We start from the raw sequence: 22898 nt of genomic DNA, 5'->3' as shown, positions 1-22898 counted from the left end.
CACATGTGATCATGTGATTTTATGTGAAGTTAATGTGACAACATGTAAAAGCAAAGTGATAATCTCAACTTTTTTTCACGTCCAAATGCAATTCCACTGTGACAATTGTTCACGTGTGAGAGTGCAAATTTTTCACATGTGAAAGTTTTCCAAATGTGAAAAAGAAATTCCACGAGAATTTTACGTGAAAGTACAAATTAGATTTTCACATCAGCAATTCACATAACAAAACGTTATTCTCCTCACGTGAAAAGGTGGTGTTAACATGTGAACAAAAAAATCTCATACAGTTTAATACATTTTAACATGCGGTAAGGTTTCACATGTGAACAATTGACAAGTTTTGTGACTTTTTGTTGGGCTGTTTCACATGTGAAAATGTGATTGGTGCAAGGAATACAGGTGAAATCAGTCATTGACACAGACATGGTGGTGTAGCAGGACGATTAAAATGTTGTGAACCAATGTTCTTTTTTTTAGGTCTAGCGAGCCGAAACTTGAATGTTGTGAGAATTGTGTGCAACTTCCGCCGTGCGTTAACAGTGAACACTGAGGCTGTACCCTTACAGTTTTACACAGTAGTCAATAGGCTATTGTGGCTATTTGAGCATAATGTAGGCCTACCAACAAAACCAATGGAGCAAATCCCATAACATTTTCACATGGAAATAGCTTTTGATTTCTATGATATAGCCTACAGTAGCCTACACGTGGTGTTCAATGCAGGCATGCATGAGACTTTAAAAAAAGGTGATTTAAGGTGAATTAATGAATGAATGATGTTTTACTTGGTCTGTAACACCATGGGCCAGATAGGTGACAGTAAATGGCATTGTATTTAAGTTGTGTGATGCAAGAAACCACTTAACGAAATACAATTAATTAGTATTACCATATAGATAATTAGACAACGTAGGCTACCCCTCTGCCTATTAGTTTATTTCCATATTCAAGCCTGTCTCAATATACAACACTGCCCCTTAAAGAGATTTTTACCTGATTGGCTTTTCAAAGACAGCTTGAAATGTAGCCTACCAATGTTGTGCTCTTGTAGGAAGCAGTAACTCCACATTGCTGATCTATACTTATTTATAACTGGGCTAATAACGCACTAACTAGCAACAAATATGTACAAATGTGCACATGTGTGGCCCTGCGCTCTGATCTGTACTGATCTGAAAAGCTCATTCACTCACAGGTGATTGAAAGACTGCTCCTGGGCTACTCCCACCAATAGAATTCTACTCAGTTGCACTCTGGCTCTGCCTACAACAAAATCACAGGTCAATCTTGCAAAGTTTGTTTGTTCTGGTTTGTTGCATTGAAAAGGGGAGGATACAATGTTGACTAGATCATAGAAAACATGTTGATCTATAAAACCTTTGGTTTTAGTAGGAAATATCGGACAAATGCGCAGCGTGGTAGATGTTCATGATGTTTATTTGCCTGAACACTGAAATACAAAATACCAACATGAATAAACGAAACAAACGAAATAGTCCCATGTGGAACAAACACTGACACGGAAAAAGATTCACCCACAAAACATAGACAGAGACAACGAACTACACCTGCCTCTGATTGAGAACCATACCAGGCCAAACACATAACCACAACATAGAAAAGGGAACATAGACTACCCACCCCAACTCACGCCCTGACCATACTAAAACAAAGACAACGTGACAGTACCCCCCCCCCTCAAAGGTGTGGACTCCGGCCGCAAAACCTGAACCTGTAGGGGAGGGTCTGGGTGGGCATCTGTCCGCGGTGGCGGCTTTGGCGTGAGACGTGGACCCCACTCCACCATAGTCTTGGCCCGCTTCTTTATCCGCCTCCGTGATGCCTTTAGAGCGGCGACCCTCGCCGCCACCCTCGGACTGGGGACCCTAGCAGCGGGCCCCCGAATGGACGGGAGATTCTGGCAGCACCGGACTGATAGGCTGCTCTGGCAGCTCCTGACTGACGGGCGGCTCTGGCAGCTCCTGACTGACGGGCGGCTCTGGCAGCTCCTGACTGACGGGCGGTTCTGGCAGCTCCTGACAGATGGGCGGCTCTGGCAGCTCACGACAGACGGGCAGCTCTGGCAGCTCAGGACAGACGGGCATCTCTGGCAGCTCCTGACCGAAAGGGGTCTCTGGCAGCTCAGGACAGATTTGAGACTCTGGCAGCGCTTGACAGGAGGAAGACTGGCAGCGCTGAACAGGAGGAAGACTCTGGCAGCACTGGAAAGGCGGGAGCACCTGGAGGAAGGAGACGGAGAGACAGCCTGGTGCGTGGGGCTGCCACCGGAGGTCTGGTGCCTGGAGGAGGCACCGGATGGACCGGACCGTGGAGGTCTCGAGAACCGAGCCTGCACAACCTGTCCTGGCCAGATACTCCCCGTAGCCCGGCAAGTGCGGCGGGGTGGAACAGACCGCACTGGGCTGTGCTGGCGAACCGGGGACACCGTGCGTAGGGCTGGTGCCATATACCCCGGGCCGAGGAGACGCACTGGAGACCAGATGCGCTGAGCCGGCTTCATGGCACCTGGCTCGATGCCCACTCTAGCCCAGCCGATACGAGGCGCTGCGATGTAGCACACCGGGCTATGCCTGCGCACTGGGGACACCGTGCGCCTCACGGCATAACACGGTGCCTGCCCGGTCCACCTCTCTCCACGGTAAGCACGGGGAGTTGGCTCAGGTCTCCTACCTGACTTAGCCACACTCCCCGTGTGCTACCCCCCAAGAGATTTTTGGGGCTGCCTCTCGTCCCTGTTGCGCTGCCGTGCCAACTCCTCAAAATGCCGCCGCTCTGATTTGGCTTCCTCCAGCTCTTCCCTGGGGCGGCGATGTTCCCCAGCCTGTGCCCAGGGTCCCTCTCCGTCCAATCGCTGCTGCCCGATACCACGCTGTTTGGTCCTTGATTGGTGGGTGATTCTATAACGATCGTCGTCCTCCTCGTCTGAGGAGGAGTAGGTAACATCGGACCAATGCGCAGCGAGGTACAAGTTCATGATGTTTATTTGCCTGAACACTGAAATACAAAACAACAACGTGAATAAACAAAACGAACGAACGAAACAGTCGTGTGGAACATACACTGACACGGAAAAATAATCACCCACAAAACACAGCTGAGAAAAGGCTACCTAAGTATGATTCTCAGTCAAAGACAACGTACGACACCTGCCTCTGATTGAGACCCATACCAGGCCAAACACATAACCACAACATAGAAAAAGGAACATAGACTACCCAACACAACTCACGCCCTGACCATACTAAAACAAATACATAACAAAAGAACTAAGGTCAGAACGTGACAAGTTGCCTTGTTTTGTATCACATGCCAATGATTAAACTGGGTGAGGACACATTGAATAATAATTACGGTATAAATAAACATACACAGTGTAATCATGTATGTTAATGTGTGTCAAAAATAGCCTACTGAGTGGTGCAGCAGCCTAAGGCACTGTATCGCGGGGCTTGAGGTGTTAGTACAGACCTGGGTTCGATCCCGGGCTGTGTCACAGCCAGCTGTGTCTAGGAGAGCCATGAGGCTTTCCCAGCCCAGCGTCGACTGGGATAGGGGAGAGTTTGGCCGGCCGGGATTTCCTTGTCGCATCGCGCTCTATGGACTCCTGAGGCGGGCCGGGCGTCTGCACGCTGACTTCGGTTGCCAGTTGTACGGTGTTTCCTTTGACACATTGGTGCTGCTGGCTTCTGAGTGAATCGTGCAGTGGCAGGGTCGTATTTTGGAGGACACGTGGCTCTCTCGGCCCTCTCCTGAGTCCTTATGGGAGATGCAGCGATGGGACAAAACTGTAGCTACCAATTGTATGTCATGAAAAAGGGGTAAAATTACCCCAAAAATATATGTACGCTGAAAACACACTGTTTGCGTGTGTGTCCTAACGACTAATTTTTGTTTGCAAGGCATCTTCTGTGAAATTGTGTGTGAAAATTAGAATCCACTTGTAAAACTTCCGGTTCCGGGTTGGAGCGAGCGGTCGCATCTACACTTCGGTCCGCAGGTAGTATAACTTTTCATTACATTTTCATTACATTTCATTATAGTACAACGGTTTGATTTGTCTAATCTTAGCAATTTCTTCTTAGCTAGCTACATAGCCGTCTTTGTATCAAAGATAATTGCGTAATTATCGTATTTCGTCGTCCTAACGTAGTCTACACTGCTATCTGCCCAGCAGCTAGCTAAGCAGCTAGCTAACGTCCACTGTCCACCAGCACTGTAGAAACTATTACACTCAACTGAACGACTCGATTAGTGTAGTGTTAGCTAGCTACATAGTTGTCTTTGCTGTCTTCGTATCCAAGATAATTGTGTAGTTTAGAGTGTGTAGACTTAGAGTGATTATCTTAATTTACCGAGGTTAGCTAGCCAGCTATTTGTCGTCCTTAACGTAGGAGATACTGCTAGCTAGCTAGCCAACAGCTAGCCAACCTCTACCGAATAGAACTTCAACTACCCGGTCAACATTCCGCTTCGCTCCACAGGTTGTATCACATTTTCATTTCACTTCATTACAGTACAACGGTTTGATTTGTTTGATCGTAGCTAGCTAGCTACATAGCCGTCTTTGTATCTAAGACAATTGTGTAGTCTAGAGCGATTTTCTAGGTTAGCTAGCCAGCTATTGTCGTTCTTTTAACGTAACGTAACGCAATCAACACTGCTAGCTAGCCAGCTAGCCCCCGAATAGCAGCACTGTAGAAACTATTACAGTACAACGGTTTGATTTGTTTGATCGTAGCTAGCTAGCTACATAGCTGTCTTTGTATCTAAAACAATTGTGTAGTCTAGAGCGATTTTCTAGGTTAGCTAGCCAGCTATTGTCGTTCTTTTAACGTAACGTAACGCAATCAACACTGCTAGCTAGCCAGCTAGCCCCCGAATAGCAGCACTGTAGAAACTATTACACTCGACGGAACGACTTGATTAGTGTAGTGTCAACATCGCAGCCACTGCCAGCTAGCCTACAAAGTCAACAATGCAGCCACTGCCAGCTAGCCTACTCCAGCAGTACTGTATCATTTCAATCATTTTAGTCAATAAGATTCTTGCTACGTAAGCTTAACTTTCTGAACATTCGAGACGTGTAGTCCACTTGTCATTCCAATCTCCTTTGCATTAGCGTAGCCTCTTCTGTAGCCTGTCAACTATGTGTCTATCTATCCCTGTTCTCTCCTCTCTGCACAGACCATACAAACGCTCCACACCGCGTGGCCGCGGCCACCCTAATCTGGTGGTCCCAGCGCGCACGACCCACGTGGAGTTCCAGGTCTCCGGTAGCCTCTGGAACTGCCGATCTGCGGCCAACAAGGCAGAGTTCATCTCAGCCTATGCCTCCCTCCAGTCCCTCGACTTCTTGGCACTGACGGAAACATGGATCACCACAGATAACACTGCTACTCCTACTGCTCTCTCTTCGTCCGCCCACGTGTTCTCGCACACCCCGAGAGCTTCTGGTCAGCGGGGTGGTGGCACCGGGATCCTCATCTCTCCCAAGTGGTCATTCTCTCTTTCTCCCCTTACCCATCTGTCTTTCGCCTCCTTTGAATTCCATGCTGTCACAGTTACCAGCCCTTTCAAGCTTAACATCCTTATCATTTATCGCCCTCCAGGTTCCCTCGGAGAGTTCATCAATGAGCTTGATGCCTTGATAAGCTCCTTTCCTGAGGACGGCTCACCTCTCACAGTCCTGGGCGACTTTAACCTCCCCACGTCTACCTTTGACTCATTCCTCTCTGCCTCCTTCTTTCCACTCCTCTCCTCTTTTGACCTCACCCTCTCACCTTCCCCCTACTCACAAGGCAGGCAATACGCTCGACCTCATCTTTACTAGATGCTGTTCTTCCACTAACCTCATTGCAACTCCCCTCCAAGTCTCCGACCACTACCTTGTATCCTTTTCCCTCTCGCTCTCATCCAACACTTCCCACACTGCCCCTACTCGGATGGTATCGCGCCGTCCCAACCTTCGCTCTCTCTCCCCGCTACTCTCTCCTCTTCCATCCTATCATCTCTTCCCTCTGCTCATACCTTCTCCAACCTATCTCCTGATTCTGCCTCCTCAACCCTCCTCTCTTCCCTTTCTGCATCCTTTGACTCTCTATGTCCCCTATCCTCCAGGCCGGCTCGGTCCTCCCCTCCCGCTCCGTGGCTCGACGACTCATTGCGAGCTCACAGAACAGAGCTCCGGGCAGCCGAGCGGAAATGGAGGAAAACTCGCCTCCCTGCGGACCTGGCATCCTTTCACTCCCTCCTCTCTACATTTTCCTCCTCTGTCTCTGCTGCTAAAGCCACTTTCTACCACTCTAAATTCCAAGCATCTGCCTCTAACCCTAGGAAGCTCTTTGCCACCTTCTCCTCCCTCCTGAATCCTCCTCCCCCTCCCCCCTCCTCCCTCTCTGCAGATGACTTCGTCAACCATTTTGAAAAGAAGGTCGATGACATCCGATCCTCGTTTGCTAAGTCAAACGACACCGCTGGTTCTGCTCACGCTGCCCTACCCTGTGCTCTGACCTCTTTCTCCCCTCTCTCTCCAGATGAAATCTCTCTTCTTGTGACGGCCGGCCGCCCAACAACCTGCCCGCTTGAACCTATCCCCTCCTCTCTTCTCCAGACCATTTCCGGAGACCTTCTCCCTTACCTCACCTCGCTCATCAACTCATCCCTGACCGCTGGCTACGTCCCTTCCGTCTTCAAGAGAGCGAGAGTTGCACCCCTTCTGAAAAAACCTACACTCGATCCCTCCGATGTCAACAACTACAGACCAGTATCCCTTCTTTCTTTTCTCTCCAAAACTCTTGAACGTGCCGTCCTTGGCCAGCTCTCCCGCTATCTCTCTCAGAATGACCTTCTTGATCCAAATCAGTCAGGTTTCAAGACTAGTCATTCAACTGAGACTGCTCTTCTCTGTATCACGGAGGCGCTCCGCACTGCTAAAGCTAACTCTCTCTCCTCTGCTCTCATCCTTCTAGACCTATCGGCTGCCTTCGATACTGTGAACCATCAGATCCTCCTCTCCACCCTCTCCGAGTTGGGCATCTCCGGCGCGGCCCACGCTTGGATTGCGTCCTACCTGACAGGTCGCTCCTACCAGGTGGCGTGGCGAGAATCTGTCTCCTCACCACGCGCTCTCACCACTGGTGTCCCCCAGGGCTCTGTTCTAGGCCCTCTCCTATTCTCGCTATACACCAAGTCACTTGGCTCTGTCATAACCTCACATGGTCTCTCCTATCATTGCTATGCAGACGACACACAATTAATCTTCTCCTTTCCCCCTTCTGATGACCAGGTGGCGAATCGCATCTCTGCATGTCTGGCAGACATATCAGTGTGGATGACGGATCACCACCTCAAGCTGAACCTCGGCAAGATGGAGCTGCTCTTCCTCCCGGGGAAGGACTGCCCGTTCCATGATCTCGCCATCACGGTTGACAACTCCATTGTGTCCTCCTCCCAGAGCGCTAAGAACCTTGGCGTGATCCTGGACAACACCCTGTCGTTCTCAACTAACATCATGGCGGTGGCCCGTTCCTGTAGGTTCATGCTCTACAACATCCGCAGAGTACGACCCTGCCTCACACAGGAAGCGGCGCAGGTCCTAATCCAGGCACTTGTCATCTCCCGTCTGGATTACTGCAACTCGCTGTTGGCTGGGCTCCCTGCCTGTGCCATTAAACCCCTACAACTCATCCAGAACGCCGCAGCCCGTCTGGTGTTCAACCTTCCCAAGTTCTCTCACGTCACCCCGCTCCTCCGCTCTCTCCACTGGCTTCCAGTTGAAGCTCGCATCCGCTACAAGACCATGGTGCTTGCCTACGAAGCTGTGAGGGGAACGGCACCGCAGTACCTCCAGGCTCTGATCAGGCCCTACACCCAAACAAGGGCACTGCGTTCATCCACCTCTGGCCTGCTCGCCTCCCTACCACTGAGGAAGTACAGTTCCCGCTCAGCCCAGTCAAAACTGTTCGCTGCTCTGGCCCCCCAATGGTGGAACAAACTCCCTCACGACGCCAGGACAGCGGAGTCAATCACCACCTTCCGGAGACACCTGAAACCCCACCTCTTCAAGGAATACCTAGGATAGGATAAGTAATCCTTCTCACCCCCCCCCTTAAATGATTTAGATGCACTATTGTAAAGTGGCTGTTCCACTGGATGTCAGAAGGTGAATTCACCAATTTGTAAGTCGCTCTGGATAAGAGCGTCTGCTAAATGACTTAAATGTAATGTAAATGTAAAAGGTTAGGTGATCACGTGACAATCCAGGTGAAATTTAATTTGAAACGTCATCAAATCTGTGTTCCAAAAACATGGTTTCAAATATTTATTTTGTGCGGAATTTCGAGTCAATTCTTTTTTCACAGAATGTGAAAATGTCACATGTGAAATCGTGAGGGTTAGTATATAATGTTATGGTAGTGTGGTACTATTAGACATTATCACTCCTTGCACCTCCCTCCCCCACCTACTCAACACAATCAACACTGCCAAATATGAGATTACTTTCTCTGACACACACACACACACACACACACACACACACACACACACACACACACACACACACACACACACACACACACACACACACACACACACACACATTCTCTTTTCCACATTCATCATACCCACTATCAACCAACCTAGACAAAGAGAGGCTTGGCGAATTGTTGAATCCCCTCCCACACAAACACACCCACACCTGCTCTCAATTTTTACCATAGAGAAAGATGTAGAGAATCTAGACATGGACCAAATTCCCAAAATCCTTTCAGAAAGTATCCCTTCTCCAGTCCTGAGGTAGAGAAGAGTAACAGTAACAGACATGTTAGAGTATTGTATCATGTTCAGCTCCTCGTCGGACTATAGATTTAGGGTCCATACCATTACTAATTCATGTTAAGGGTGGACCCTCCCTCTCCCTGAAGGAAACCTGATCGGGATCAATATAAATGACCTTGGGTTGGGCTGGTATGGGCTCTGTTCAGCAGGGTGTAATGTCACACATCGTAACACAACGTTCAGATAGAAATGTATTGTTTAGAACATACACGTCAGGTAAATACGGGGATCATGTTAGCTCTGTTCATTACATTTCTATCTGCTTGCAACGGTCGGAATGTTTCATCTCACTGAATACACCCCAGAAGGGAATCCTGACTGATCTCTCCAGGCGCCGAGTTTTATTAGGAGCTGGATTCAACCCGTATCGCAAGAAGTATTGAGGAAGATACGCGTTAGTGCTCGATTGAAATGTAAAGGCGTTGTTCCCCGTTTGTGGAGACTGCATTCACGGTAAATTCTGCATATGTCCCTAAGGGCGGGATTCAATCCGAAACCGCACTATAGTGCATTTGACATTTAAAGGTAATTTCCAATTGAGCCGACATCTGCAGTGTTTACCTGAAATTGGATCTCCGCGAACTTTAACAGCCGCATTGTCTCCAAGCACGATCGGATATAGTACTGGCCTAAAGCTTTATTACACAAGCAAATACATGAACAAATAGATGATCAAACCAGAGGGATGTAGTTGATGTATTTTATTGTGAGATGGGGAGTCATAGAAAAAACAAACAAAAACTATCACTATAAAAATGATCATGGATTAAAACAAGTACATATAAAAGAGGTTGTGGCCTTGACATAGTATACATACAAAGTAACAAATTGGCACAAATAAAACACAACAAAATGTCAATATTATTTTGGCTTGGCAAAAAGGACAGGTTCATGGTTAAGGGTCATCCTTCAATACAACAGCACACTCATGCTATTAGACATACAGTTAGTTCTCAAAAAGTTTCAGTAGCTTCATATTAAAGTGGGCAAAAGGTCAAAACTAACATGAGAATGAATGGATTTAGAAAGGGAACCAATTCCAATTCCAGGCTTGTGGGGTGTGTTGACAACTTTAGATGTATTTTCGTTCTAAAACATACTTCAAAATGCCAGAGCTTTTTTTTTTTTAGTTCCCACCTTTGTTGTAGACAGCTTACATTTGAAATGATTTTCATACTAAAATATATTATTGTATTAATACAAACTACAATATTGTACACTACATTGTGTAATAAATAACCATAAAGAAATATAAAATAAAAAAAAATAACACATAAATATAAAATGTTTCTAGAACTAAACAGATAACCCATATCATTGGGAATGGGAAAAAATACTGCCTTTTCTGAAAACAATACACACATTTGAACATGAACATACAAAACAATCCAACAACAAAACAACAAAATAATACTGACAGGTAAAAAATATTGTCTGAATAACCATTATGGGATCATATTTGCCTACTTTTGTTACCTGAAGAGAGCGCGAGCGTTTCACAAGTGTTAAACAAGTGCACTGGAACTGGACTGGGGGGGAATTACACATTTCAAGGCAGGAAATATTTCAAAATCATGTTTCATCGTTCCGTTAAAACATGTGCATTGTAAGTCCTTTTAGTCTTTGATTGCTCTGATTATAAAAGAGGCAGATCTTTTTTATCTCAAATATGTCATTCATGTCTAAATTATAATTCATGGTAACGCTATAATCTACAACATCAGGACTAGTGGTAGTGAGCCAAAATCAACAGGATATCGGCTGAAAGAGTTGACATGTTTGAGCTGCTATCAAATCTGGGCCTCGACACAACCTGACAACAGCTGCTAAGGAAAAACAGCAGTATTCAATGGCACCTTTAATACGCATCATGTCTTCTTCTTTTGCATAAGGCTGGGAGTGGGAATAGGATTCGGGGGGCAAATGATCTCACGATTGTTCTTCTTTCTTATTCTGCTTGATCTGATTCTGTACATGTAACACTGACGACAACAGATTGATGAAATGAACAAAACGAACGAACGGAACATTTTAGAGCAACGTATCAATGCAGACTCCTTCGATATACTCCCCTTGTCTTCGTCTTCATCTATAAGGTAATCAACTACTGGAATATCATCATGGATGAACTCATCTCACAATCGTTTTCTTCTTTAAGGCTCACAATCCATGTACAACGAAAGGTATGCTAACATCACCAGCTAACGTGCTGATGATGTATACTGTAAGTCTAGTGCCATAACACTGAAGGGTAGACAACACCACTGTTTAGTGCCGTAAGTAAACCAAGCCACTTGTAGAGCACAGGATCTTTTTTTCCTCCAACTTAATAAAATACTGATTTATTTATTTTTTTGTTCATTGGCAATAAAAAGATATAGAAATCTCTCCTTAACTGTACAGGTTTTTAAAGGTTAAAATATGAGGGATAAAATTAGTAACACTGAAAAAAAGAAATGACCCATGGTTGATTTAGTAATAAAACATTATCTAAAACGTGTCGGCTCTAGCTTCCAAAGTCCGTATAATGCATTTTTTGTTGTTAAACTTTGTGTTTTAGTTTTTTACAAATACATTTTCTAACACTGAAAATGTTTCTCCTTCTGTGGAAAAAGCCACTAGTATTTTTTCAGGCACACCTGGATTCATACACAGTAGTGAACTGAAATGCAGCGTCCGTCAGAGCAATCCAAACTTGAGCTCTCTATCCTTTCCCCCAATGTCATGGGGAAAAAGGATCCTTCCATTTCATTAAGGAAGAAGCACGGGTCTGGTTCCTCCCTGTTTTAATTCGGATCTCCTTTCTCTCCTGTCGGTGTCTGGTTCTTGTCTTCTGAAACAGTGTTCCTGTTTGTTTCACCTTCATTCTCTTTCATGACCTCACTTTCCTCCGCCGCCCTCGACCCTGACTCTTCCTTGTCCTCCGAGGTCAATCCTTTCTCTGTGTCCATTGTCTCTTCCTTCTCAGACAGCTCCTCCTCCACCTGCTCCTCAGCCTGTTCCTTCTCACCTCCATGTTCCTCCTCTTTCTCCCTGTTCTCCTGTACCTCCTCTTGCCTCGTGTCTGCTTTTTTTCCTGTAACCTCCTCTTCCTCCTGCTCCTCCTTTACTTCAACCCCCACTACCCCCTCCTCTTCTTCTCCTTCCTCCCCTTCACCCCCGACCACTACTCTCTCCACTCCCTGCTCTTCCTCACTCTCTCCCTCTTCTCGACCAGTGTCTTCTTCCTTCTCCCCCTCCGCCTCTTCCTCCTCGTCCCCTCCCTCGTCTCCTATCCGCACCACCTGAATATCATCCATATCCAGAACTCTGTCCGGATACCCCTCCACCTCCTCCCCTGCCGCTGTCTCCATGTCCTCCTCCTCCCCCTCCTCCTCGCTCTCCTCCTCGTCCTCCCTGGTGCTGCTCCCTCGCTCGTCAGAGTCCAGGTGGGAGAAGGTGGGCCTGCTGTCTGACTGCTCCTGCTGCTCCCCTCCGAGGCCCAGGGCCAACCCCACAGGGCTCTCCATCTCCTCCTCCAGCACCTCCTCCCCTATACCTCCTTGACTTCCTTCCAGCGCCTCTTTCTTGCAATAGGAGTAACGGTGGTTCATGTGCTGGGAGTAGGAGCCCGAGTGAGAGAAGCGCTTGCCACACTTGTCGCACTGGTAGGGTTTCTCCCCAGAGTGGAGACGCATGTGTTCTATCAAGTGGTGCTTGTGTTTGAAGGCCTTCCTGCAGATACCGCACTCGTGGGGTCGCTTGCCTGTAGCAGGGGAGAAAATAAACAGTCAATAAAAATGTATCTGAAACAGAGTGATAAAACATTCAGGCTCAGGACTATTGTTGAGTGAAATCACAGAGTAACACCGTATGGGCTTGTAAGAATGGTTGCACAACCCTCCTTGAAAAATACAGGTCAAACTGTTGTAATTCCCCAGACTGTTGTGCTTGTGAAATGGTTTTGATTATTGCTCCAAAAGTCGGTGAAACCCATGTTATTTATCATCACGTATCCATGGTAAATATGGCAAACAACGCAACAAAAAAACAGGACAACGTGAATCTGGATGGAAAAACGGGTATCAAAGTCATAAAGACAGAACGCCTCAGAGTGGGTTGACCTGTGCTTGGCCACAACACTACCCATGTTCTCATTGAAAATTACTAACAGAGCTCTGATGCAACATCCCTTCAACATTTCATACCGGAAGGTTAATGTGGTTGGCAGGGGGAGTTCTGGGGGAGTGCGTGTGTGTGTTTATTGGGTAATAGCTGCTGGGATGGTGGTGTCCACCGCCCTTCTGCAATATACACTGGTATAACAACATTTCAGTCAGTGTGTGATTTCTGAAATTTCCCCCTTCAGTTTCACTTCGCCTCGTGTTTTCCTGAGGTCTCTCTAGGGAGGTGCAGTGAGGCTGATGTTCAGCAGGTATGAAATGGAAGAAAATTGTTGAAAACGGGGAGGTACTATGTGAGCCTTTTATTGTTCAGTTGCAAAGCGATTCGCTGCATGTTGCACCCTAAAGAACATGACCCAGGTCGACCTCGTCCCTGATGTACCTGTGTGTTCGTATTTATGTCGGAGCAGAGAGCTGCTCTTCTGGAAGATCTTGTCACACAGGTCGCAGGCGTACATCCCACTCTCCGTTTTCCTCATTTTCTTCCTGGAAGGGGCGGAGTCTGAGTCGTTCAGCTCTTCCATGGTGGACACGCCCTCTGAGCTGGTGTCCTGACGCTCCTCCTGAACAACAAATATCAATACATGAGAACGTATAATTTATAATGTATGATGTCAGATCTAATATGTGTGGATATATGTAATATAATGTTTACTGTTTTTAAGTTTTGAATTGTAACAGCAGTATCAAATCAAATCAAATGTATTTATATAGCCCTTCTTACATCAGCTGATATCTCCAAGTGCTGTACAGAAACCCAGCCTAAAACCCCAAACAGTAGGCAATGCAGGTGTATTAGTACAGTAATACAGTTATAGAGAGGCCAGGAGAAGTGTCATTCTCGGATTATAACGGTTAACAATATGTGCAAGACAATAATACAGACAATTTAGAGTTGGAAGTGATTTGGTGGAGGTTTCTTTTTGGTTTGTCATTCTGTTTCTCAAGGGAAACAAATCAAATGTTATTAGTCACATGCGCCGAATACAACAGGTGTAGTAGACCTTACAGTGAAATGCTGAATACAACAGGTGTAGTAGACCTTACAGTGAAAAGCTGAATACAACAGGTGTAGTAGACCTTACAGTGAAATGCTGAATACAACAGGTGTAGTAGACCTTACAGTGAAATGCTGAATACAACAGGTGTAGTAGACCTTACAGTGAAATGCTGAATACAACAGGTGTAGTAGACCTTACAGTGAAATGCTGAATACAACAGGTGTAGTAGACCTTACAGTGAAAAGCTGAATACAGCAGGTGTAGTAGACCTTACAGTGAAATGCTGAATACAACAGGTGTAGTAGACCTTACAGTGAAATGCTGAATACAACAGGTGTAGTAGACCTTACAGTGAAAAGCTGAATACAACAGGTGTAGTAGACCTTACAGTGAAATGCTGAATACAACAGGTGTAGTAGACCTTACAGTGAAATGCTGAATACAACAGGTGTAGTAGACCTTACAGTGAAAAGCTGAATACAGCAGGTGTAGTAGACCTTACAGTGAAATGCTGAATACAACAGGTGTAGTAGACCTTACAGTGAAATGCTGAATACAACAGGTGTAGTAGACCTTACAGTGAAAAGCTGAATACAACAGGTGTAGTAGACCTTACAGTGAAATGCTGAATACAACAGGTGTAGTAGACCTTACAGTGAAAAGCTGAATACAACAGGTGTAGTAGACCTTACAGTGAAATGCTGAATACAACAGGTGTAGTAGACCTTACAGTGAAATGCTGAATACAACAGGTGTAGTAGACCTTACAGTGAAAAGCTGAATACAACAGATGTAGTAGACCTTACAGTGAAATGCTGAATACAACAGGTGTAGTAGACCTTACAGTAAAATGCTGAATACAACAGGTGTAGTAGACCTTACAGTGAAAAGCTGAATACAACAGGTGTAGTAGACCTTACAGTGAAATGCTGAATACAACAGGTGTAGTAGACCTTACAGCGAAAAGCTGAATACAACAGGTGTAGTAGACCTTACAGCGAAATGCTGAATACAGCAGGTGTAGTTGACCTTACAGTGAAAAGCTGAATACAACAGGTGTAGTAGACCTTACAGTGAAATGCTGAATACAACAGGTGTAGTAGACCTTACAGTGAAATGCTGAATACAACAGGTGTAGTAGACCTTACAGTGAAATGCTGAATACAACAGGTGTAGTAGACCTTACAGTGAAATGCTGAATACAACAGGTGTAGTAGACCTTACAGTGAAAAGCTGAATACAACAGGTGTAGTAGACCTTACAGTGAAATGCTGAATACAACAGGTGTAGTAGACCTTACAGCGAAAAGCTGAATACAACAGGTGTAGTAGACCTTACAGCGAAATGCTGAATACAGCAGGTGTAGTTGACCTTACAGTGAAAAGCTGAATACAACAGGTGTAGTAGACCTTACAGTGAAATGCTGAATACAACAGGTGTAGTAGACCTTACAGTGAAATGCTGAATACAACAGGTGTAGTAGACCTTACAGTGAAATGCTGAATACAACAGGTGTAGTAGACCTTACAGTGAAATGCTGAATACAACAGATGTAGTAGACCTTACAGTGAAATGCTGAATACAACAGGTGTAGTAGACCTTACAGTGAAATGCTGAATACAACAGGTGTAGTAGACCTTACAGTGAAATGCTGAATACAACAGATGTAGTAGACCTTACAGTGAAATGCTGAATACAACAGGTGTAGTAGACCTTACAGTGAAATGCTGAATACAACAGGTGTAGTAGACCTTACAGTGAAATGCTGAATACAACAGGTGTAGTAGACCTTACAGTGAAATGCTGAATACAACAGGTGTAGTAGACCTTACAGTGAAATGCTGAATACAACAGGTGTAGTAGACCTTACAGTGAAATGCTGAATACAACAGGTGTAGTAGACCTTACAGTGAAATGCTGAATACAACAGGTGTAGTAGACCTTACAGTGAAACGCTGAATACAACAGGTGTTGTAGACCTTACAGTGAAATGCTGAATACAACAGGTGTAGTAGACCTTACAGTGAAATGCTGAATACAACAGGTGTAGTAGACCTTACAGTGAAATGCTGAATACAACAGGTGTAGTAGACCTGCGGGGGCACCGGTTAGTTGAGGCAATATGTTCATGTGGGTTGAGTTATTAAAGTGACTATGCATAGATGATAACAACAGAGAGTAGCAGTGGTTTAAAAGAGGGGGGGGGGGGCAATGCAAATAGTCTGGGTAGTCATTTGATGGTGTTCAGGAGTCTTATGGCTTGGGGGTAGAAGCTGTTTAGAAGCCTCTTGGACCTAGACTTGGTGCTCCGATACCGCATGACTTGCGGTAGCAGAGAGAACAGTCTATGACTATGGTGGCTGGAGTCTTTGACAATTTTTAGGGCCTTTCCCTGACACCGCCTGGTATAGAGGTCCTGGATGGCAGGGAGCTTGGCCCCAGTGATGTACTGGGCCGTTCGCACTACCCTCTGTAGTGCCTTGCGCTCGGAGGCCGAGCAGTTGCCATACCAGGCAGTGATGGTGCAGCTGTAGAACCTTTTGAGGATCTGAGGACTCATGCCAAATCTTTTCAGTCTCCTGAGGAGGAATGGATTTTGTCGTGTCCAAGGAACTTCCACTGCAGCCCCGTCAATGAGAATGGGGACGTGCTCGGTCCTCTTTTTCCTGTAGTCCACAATCATCTCCTTTGTCTTGATCACGTTGAGGGAGAGGTTGTTGTCCTTGCACTACACGCCTAGGTCTCTTACCTCTTCCCTGTAGGCTGTCTCGTCGTTGTCGGTGATCAGCCCTACCACTGTTGTGTCGTCAGCAACCTTAATCATGGTTTTGGAGTCGTACCTGGCCATGCAGTCATGAGTGAACAGGGAGTACAGGAGGGGGCTGAGCACGCACCCCTGAGGGGCCCTTGTGTTGAGGATCAGCGTGGCGGATGTGTTGTTGCCTACCCTTACCACCTGGGGGCGGCCCGTCAGGAAGTCCAGGATCCAGTTGCAGAGGGAGGTGTTTAGTCCCAGGGTCCTTAGCTTATTGATGAGCTTTGAGGGCACTGTGGTGGTGAAGGTTGAGCTGTAGTCAATGAATAGCATTCTCACATAGGTGTTCCTTTTGTCCAGGTGGGAAAGGGCAGTGCGGAGTGCAATAGAGATTGTGTCATTTGTGGATCTGTTGGGGCGGTATGCAAATTGGGAGTGGGTTTAAGGTTTCTGGGATAACGGTGTTGATGTGAGCCATGAGCAGCCTTTCAAAGCACTTTATGGCTACAGACGTGAGCGCTACGGCATGTCATGAAGTGATGCTGTAGGCTGACTAATACCACTTTCTTTCTATAGCTCTCAGGTACCATAACCTCATCAGAACCAAACAGCTAGTAACACTTAAGACCATCACAATGAAATCATCCCACCTTGGTGTTGACCCTGAAAACCAGTCATCCCCATCATCATGACTCATCAATGGTGAGTAAAAACCCCTCAAACACCCTTTACTGCGCCCATCCCTTCCTGGGTGTAGGTTGCATATGTGTGTGTCCCAAATGGCACCCGGTTCCCTTTATAGTGCACTCCTTTTGACCATGGCCCATAGTGACCTCTGGTCAAAAGTAGTGCACCACAAAAGGTAGAGCCGGGATGGTACCAGTGTCATAATCATTTTTCCATGGCAACAATGACAACACGAAGCAGACCAAACTCGTCAGAACCCTAATATAGAGAATAAGGTGCCCTTCCGGACGCATACTACAACTGAGTGAGTGAGTGAGAGAGAGAGAGAGAGAGAGAGAGAACAGCACAGTAGCATCAGCATCGTTAAGGAACTGATATATAATACCTATACGTACAGCGAGGGCTTTTAACAAGGCATGCTCTATGCCAGTCCACTTAACAGGAAAGCATAATACAACAACAACAAAAATCAATGGTTGAGACAGGAGGCTGAGGCCTTTAAACAGATTCCTACCAATCAATAGGTCTCTACAGTAAGTGCTGCCTCATGTCTTCTGGCTCGGTGACAGCAGCAGCTCAGTGCTCGGGGAGTGATGGCTCTTCTATCCATCCTTATGGATCATTAAGTGGCCTGGCTCTTACTTCTAATACTACTTTCGGTATATAACGCATCCAGGATTTTTCCTCTGTTGTATAGCTGCATGTTAGACATTTTTAAAACAGTATGACACTAATACTTTAACTTATTTCACATTTTGAACATTCACATATCATGAGCCGCAATAAATGTGTTGGCAGTATACTATAGCTGGAAACCCAATTTAATTTTATTCCACCTCTCTCTCCGTCTTTCACCCAAAGAGAGAGGGAAGAGCGGAGCGCTAGAACTCCTCCCTTGAGTACTCCGGTCCACCTTTAACCCTCCTCCCCCCAGCGCTGAAACTAAACAGCTCATCACAGGAGACAAAGACAGCGGTGCCAAAATACCACCGCCTCCACCCAGAGCTACAGGAGAGAGACTCACTCAGCTGAGACTGAGGAGAGTTCCCATATCTCCAGCTCAATAGGCGGAGCTTAACCTTCTCAGTATGGCTAAATTGCAGTGGGCCAGATCCAAGAGAACTGAAGCACTAAAGGGGATATAGACGCTGAAGTGTTGAGGGAGGGATCTTTCCTAGGCCTTGCCATTTCACTCCACAAAGATGAAACGGGTAGAGTTAGATATAGGAGGAATGATTATACGGAGAACTTCCTATTCTTCCAGCACCTCCTCCCTCACTAAACATGAGCCAAGTCAGTCAGAGAGGAACAAACAGCAAGAAAACATAATTCTCAGTATTGCACCTGCAATACCAATCATGCTAGACTGTTTTCGTGTACTTTTCTCTCTAACTGGCGAAACAAATTCCCATAGTGCACTCTTAGCACCTTTTTGTTTTCTATCTCGACCCTAAAAGGGTTCATTGGCTGTCCCCATTGGAGAACCCTTTTTGATTCCAGGTAGAACCCATTTTGTGTTCCATGTAGAACCCTATACACAGAGGGTTCTTCATGGAAACCAAAAGAGTTCTACCTGGAACCAAAAAGGTTCTACCTGGAATCAAAAAGGGTTCTCCTATGGGGACAGCCGAAGAAACCCTTTGGAACCATTCTATCTATGTGTAGTCATACAGACACAGCAGATGCTTTTCTTGCAACTGACTTGAAAAGAGCATCTGCTCGGCCTTTGTTATTGACCAAAATGAAAAAGTAAACTGTGCCGCTCCTTTGACCTTGGGGGGGGGGTCCAGGCTGGGTTCACAGGAGGCTGGTGAGGGGAGGACAGCTCATAACAATGTCTGGAATGGAGTAAATGGAACAGTATCCAGAACATGGAAACACTGTGTTTGATAAGTAAAGTAAGTGAGTGGCCTTACACAAGCCTTGGCTTTTGCGAGCCGGAATGGCTAACGCGAGGCTGTGTTTGATACGGTTCCATTTATTCTATTCCAGCCTATTTGAGCCCATCCTCCCACATTAAGGTGCCACCAGCCGCCTGTGGCTGGGTTACTGAAAAGCACACTGTTGCTGTGAAAAAGGGCTATATAAATACATTTGAATGATTGATTGATTAACCAACCTTGATGCCGTTGACTTGCAATGTGGTCTTCTCCTGTGTCTCTGTCCCTGCAGGGCTGTTGGCTGTAGCTGTAGTGGTATAGGTATAGGCCAGCTGTGGGATGAGGATAGTCTGGTTGTTACTAGTGGTAACTGCCCGGAGGCAGGGCATGCCTGCACGGCCCTGGTCAGTGATGGCATAAATGGTCCCGCTGGGCAGCTGAGTGGTCATGATACTGATGGGGTTGGCACTTTGTGGGCTGGCGGTGTACAGGGACACAGGTTGACTAGTCACGTGGTGGCCGGCGAGCGGAGGTTCTTTCTTTGTTGTGCAAGTCTTCGTCAAGTTCAGGGGTTCGTCCTGATGGGAGTAAACAGAGGCGTGGTAAGTGGCGGCGGCTGCGGCCTCCTCTCGGGTGGGCTTTGGTAGCGACAGATCCAGAGGGCCATCAGTGCTGTCCGAGGAGGAGGGTTTGGCTGGGACGGGCCCCCCAGCGGTCAGGTTTAGTGGTGTGGGGGAGGCTGGGGAGCGCATGGAGCCGTTAACCTCAGCCGGAGTGGCCTCGGCTGGGCCGGACTGCGTCATGGTGGGTCCCTCTGTGTCCTGCTCTAGTCTTACCTTAGGGGACACAACTGTGGCCCCAGGACTCTCAGACAAGGGTCCCTCTTCCTCAGATGGAGGTGTCGGAGCTCCTAGTGAGACCTGACTGCTCTGCATCTTGTCGAACCACTTCTTGACCACGTCTGTGGGCAGGCTGACTGAATCTGAGATCTTGCTGAGCTCCTCCTTGGTTGGCTCAGCATTTAGGGCGAAGTAGGCCTTGAGGAGGGACAGGAGGTTCTTGGGCTGGTTCCCGACCCCCTCGGACAGTAACGAGGCGATGGCCGACTCTGATTTGTCCCCATTGATCCTGAGGCCTGAGGCCTTCTTACAGTGCTCGAGTGCGTGGAGCACGTCCAGACCACCGGGGCAGTCGCCACAGAGCAGACAGGTCTTAGTGGTCTCCTCCCCCTCCTCCTTCTCGTTTTCCTCTTCCATCTTCTCCTCTTTGCTCCTGGGGGGCCTGCTGAGTGTCAGGTCCTCTGGGAGTCTCTGCTGGGCCTTGCTGCAGGGCTCTATGGCAACCTCGGCCAGGGGCTGAGCCTGGGGCTGGCCTGGCATTGTAGCCAGGGTCTGAGGTTCCTTCTTCAGGTTCTGGGCAGTGACCTGGGTCTGGCTGGGATCGAGGCTGTAGTTGATGATGATCTTGGTGGCGTTGCCGTCCTGACCGATGATGGGCAGACTGATGGCTGAGATGAGCTGCTGGTGAGGAACACCTGTCGCCCCTGTGCCGGTCCCCGCTGCCTTGGCATTGTTCTCCAACATCTGTCTGATCATGTTACCGTCCACCGCCACCTTCAAGATGAAGATGATAATGGTTTGTTCATTGTTCAACAAATAATTGTACAAATAGCAACAAGCAGCTCATTACAAGTATTTCATGAATTGTAAGTTGTATTTGAACGTCTGATGAAGACAATTACATTAATGGAAGCTACAATCTATTTGCAATATTAAAGCTGATCTACCCCCTTAAAAAAAAGTTGCATTTGAACAACAATTAAATGATTAAATACAGAGTACACTTTAGTCCTATTACAGGTTTACAAATCACCTTCAAGATGTTCTGCAGGTCTGCCAGGTTGATGCTGATGGGAGATACCAGACCCATGGCGGGGAGCATCACAGCCTGCACCGCACCCTGCAGGGGGCCCGCGGCACCCCCGTTTAACACCCCTCCTCCATGACCGTTTCCTCCTGTCGTTGCTGGAGACAACACCATGGCCTTGTACTCATAGTCCACTGGCTCGCTCTTGATCTGATTGAGGGGTAGTTGCTCCTGTAAAGGTTTATCCCAGATCTGTGTGCGTGTGGTGGAGGAGGGCGAGGCGGGCATGGCTGGGGATGGGCACTGGGACGCCTTGGCGCTGGGTCGGGGGCGGCCGTTGACTGCCGAGATCACGCTGATGCACTTCTTACTGCTGATGTGGGAACTGTAGGAGCCCGAGTGGGAGAAACGCTTCTTGCAGTTGGAGCACTCGTACGGCTTCTCTCCTGTAGAGACAGACGGCCATGCACAGACAACACACACACACACACACACACAACCTCCATTAGGAACAGAGCTAAATGAATCAATCTCCTCTGGGAAAAAGGGACTAATGCATTTCAATGACGCTTAAAGGCTGAGGATAATGGGTCCATTGGGAAACACTCTCTAGTTGTTGGCCGGAGCCGCCAAAAGAAACACAATTATGTCACATTAGGACGAAGCACAATGCTCTGAAACACAATCAAGGACACATGAATACACAGAGTTACTAAACATAAATATTTGTTGGATGGAGGCAGAAACATTGGTGCAGATGGTGTGGCCAATAGAAACTCACGTATACAATTACCCCAACCTTTTTTCCACATAACAAAATACACACGCACGTTCACAATCACACACGTGCACGTGCACACACACACACACACTCACACACTGAGGGGTCCACTCACCGCTGTGGATGCGTAGGTGCTCCTTCAGGTGGTGCTTGTACTTAAATGCTTTTTCACATTCGGTGCAGTTGAATTTGCGGTTGCCCCCCGACTGCGTCACGTGCCTCTGTCAGACAAAGGGAGAGAGGGTGAGGGGGATGGTCAGCTCACTTCAGTTACACACTCATGAAGACAGGCACTTTGTGCTACTTTCAATTCATGAAACAACCGCTTTAAACAATGGCTAAAAACAATGGTTAAATACCAGGATATTAAATTCATCATGTATGTGATCAACACTGAGCACATGCCATGAGCCTACTTTCCCGCTTCCTGGGTTTCGGACACAAAGTTCACATCACCTTTTATCTACACTCTTAGAAAAAATGGTTCCAAAAGGGTTCTGTGGCTCATAGTAGGATAACCGTAAGATAACCCTTTTTTGGTTCTAGGTGGAACCCTTTTGAGTTCCATGTAGAACCTGTAGAACCTTCTATAGAAAGGGTTCTACATAGAACCCAGAATGGTTCTACCTGGAACCAAAAAGGGTTCTTCAAAGGGTTCTCCTATGGGGACAGCTGAAGAACCCTTTTAGGTTCTAGATAGTACCTTTTTTTCTAAGAGTGTACACTGTAAAAATAAATAAATAAATTGGTAACAACCTGTAAGTTTTTTTTTTTCTTCAAATGTTTAATTGAACCTTTATTTAACTAGGCAAGTTAGTTAAGAACAAATTATTATTTACAATGACGGCCTACCCCGGCCAAACCCAGACTACGTTGGCCAATTGTGCGCCGCCCTATGGGACT

The 22898-nt window shown here is 46.7% G+C and overlaps 1 protein-coding gene across 1 annotated transcript in view; it reads right to left on the bottom strand.

Annotated features, from left to right (window-relative positions):
- Positions 1-9548: 9548 nt before the first annotated feature.
- Positions 9549-22898, bottom strand: part of LOC135522627 (zinc finger E-box-binding homeobox 1-like) — a 70467-nt gene continuing 57117 nt past the window's right edge. The window contains exons 5-9 of the mRNA XM_064949072.1: positions 22111-22216; positions 21221-21660; positions 19588-20961; positions 13408-13588; positions 9549-12607 (exon numbers count right to left, since the gene is read on the bottom strand). Coding sequence (XP_064805144.1) covers positions 11649-12607; positions 13408-13588; positions 19588-20961; positions 21221-21660; positions 22111-22216 — 3060 coding nt within the window. The 3' untranslated portion in view covers positions 9549-11648. The remainder of the gene's footprint in view (positions 12608-13407; positions 13589-19587; positions 20962-21220; positions 21661-22110; positions 22217-22898) is intronic.

This window comes from Oncorhynchus masou, chromosome 30, assembly GCF_036934945.1.
Source record: "Oncorhynchus masou masou isolate Uvic2021 chromosome 30, UVic_Omas_1.1, whole genome shotgun sequence".
In the NCBI taxonomy this organism is placed as follows: domain Eukaryota; kingdom Metazoa; phylum Chordata; class Actinopteri; order Salmoniformes; family Salmonidae; genus Oncorhynchus; species Oncorhynchus masou.
Note: the sequence above shows the minus strand (reverse complement) of the source record. Positions and strands in the feature narration are given on the sequence as shown.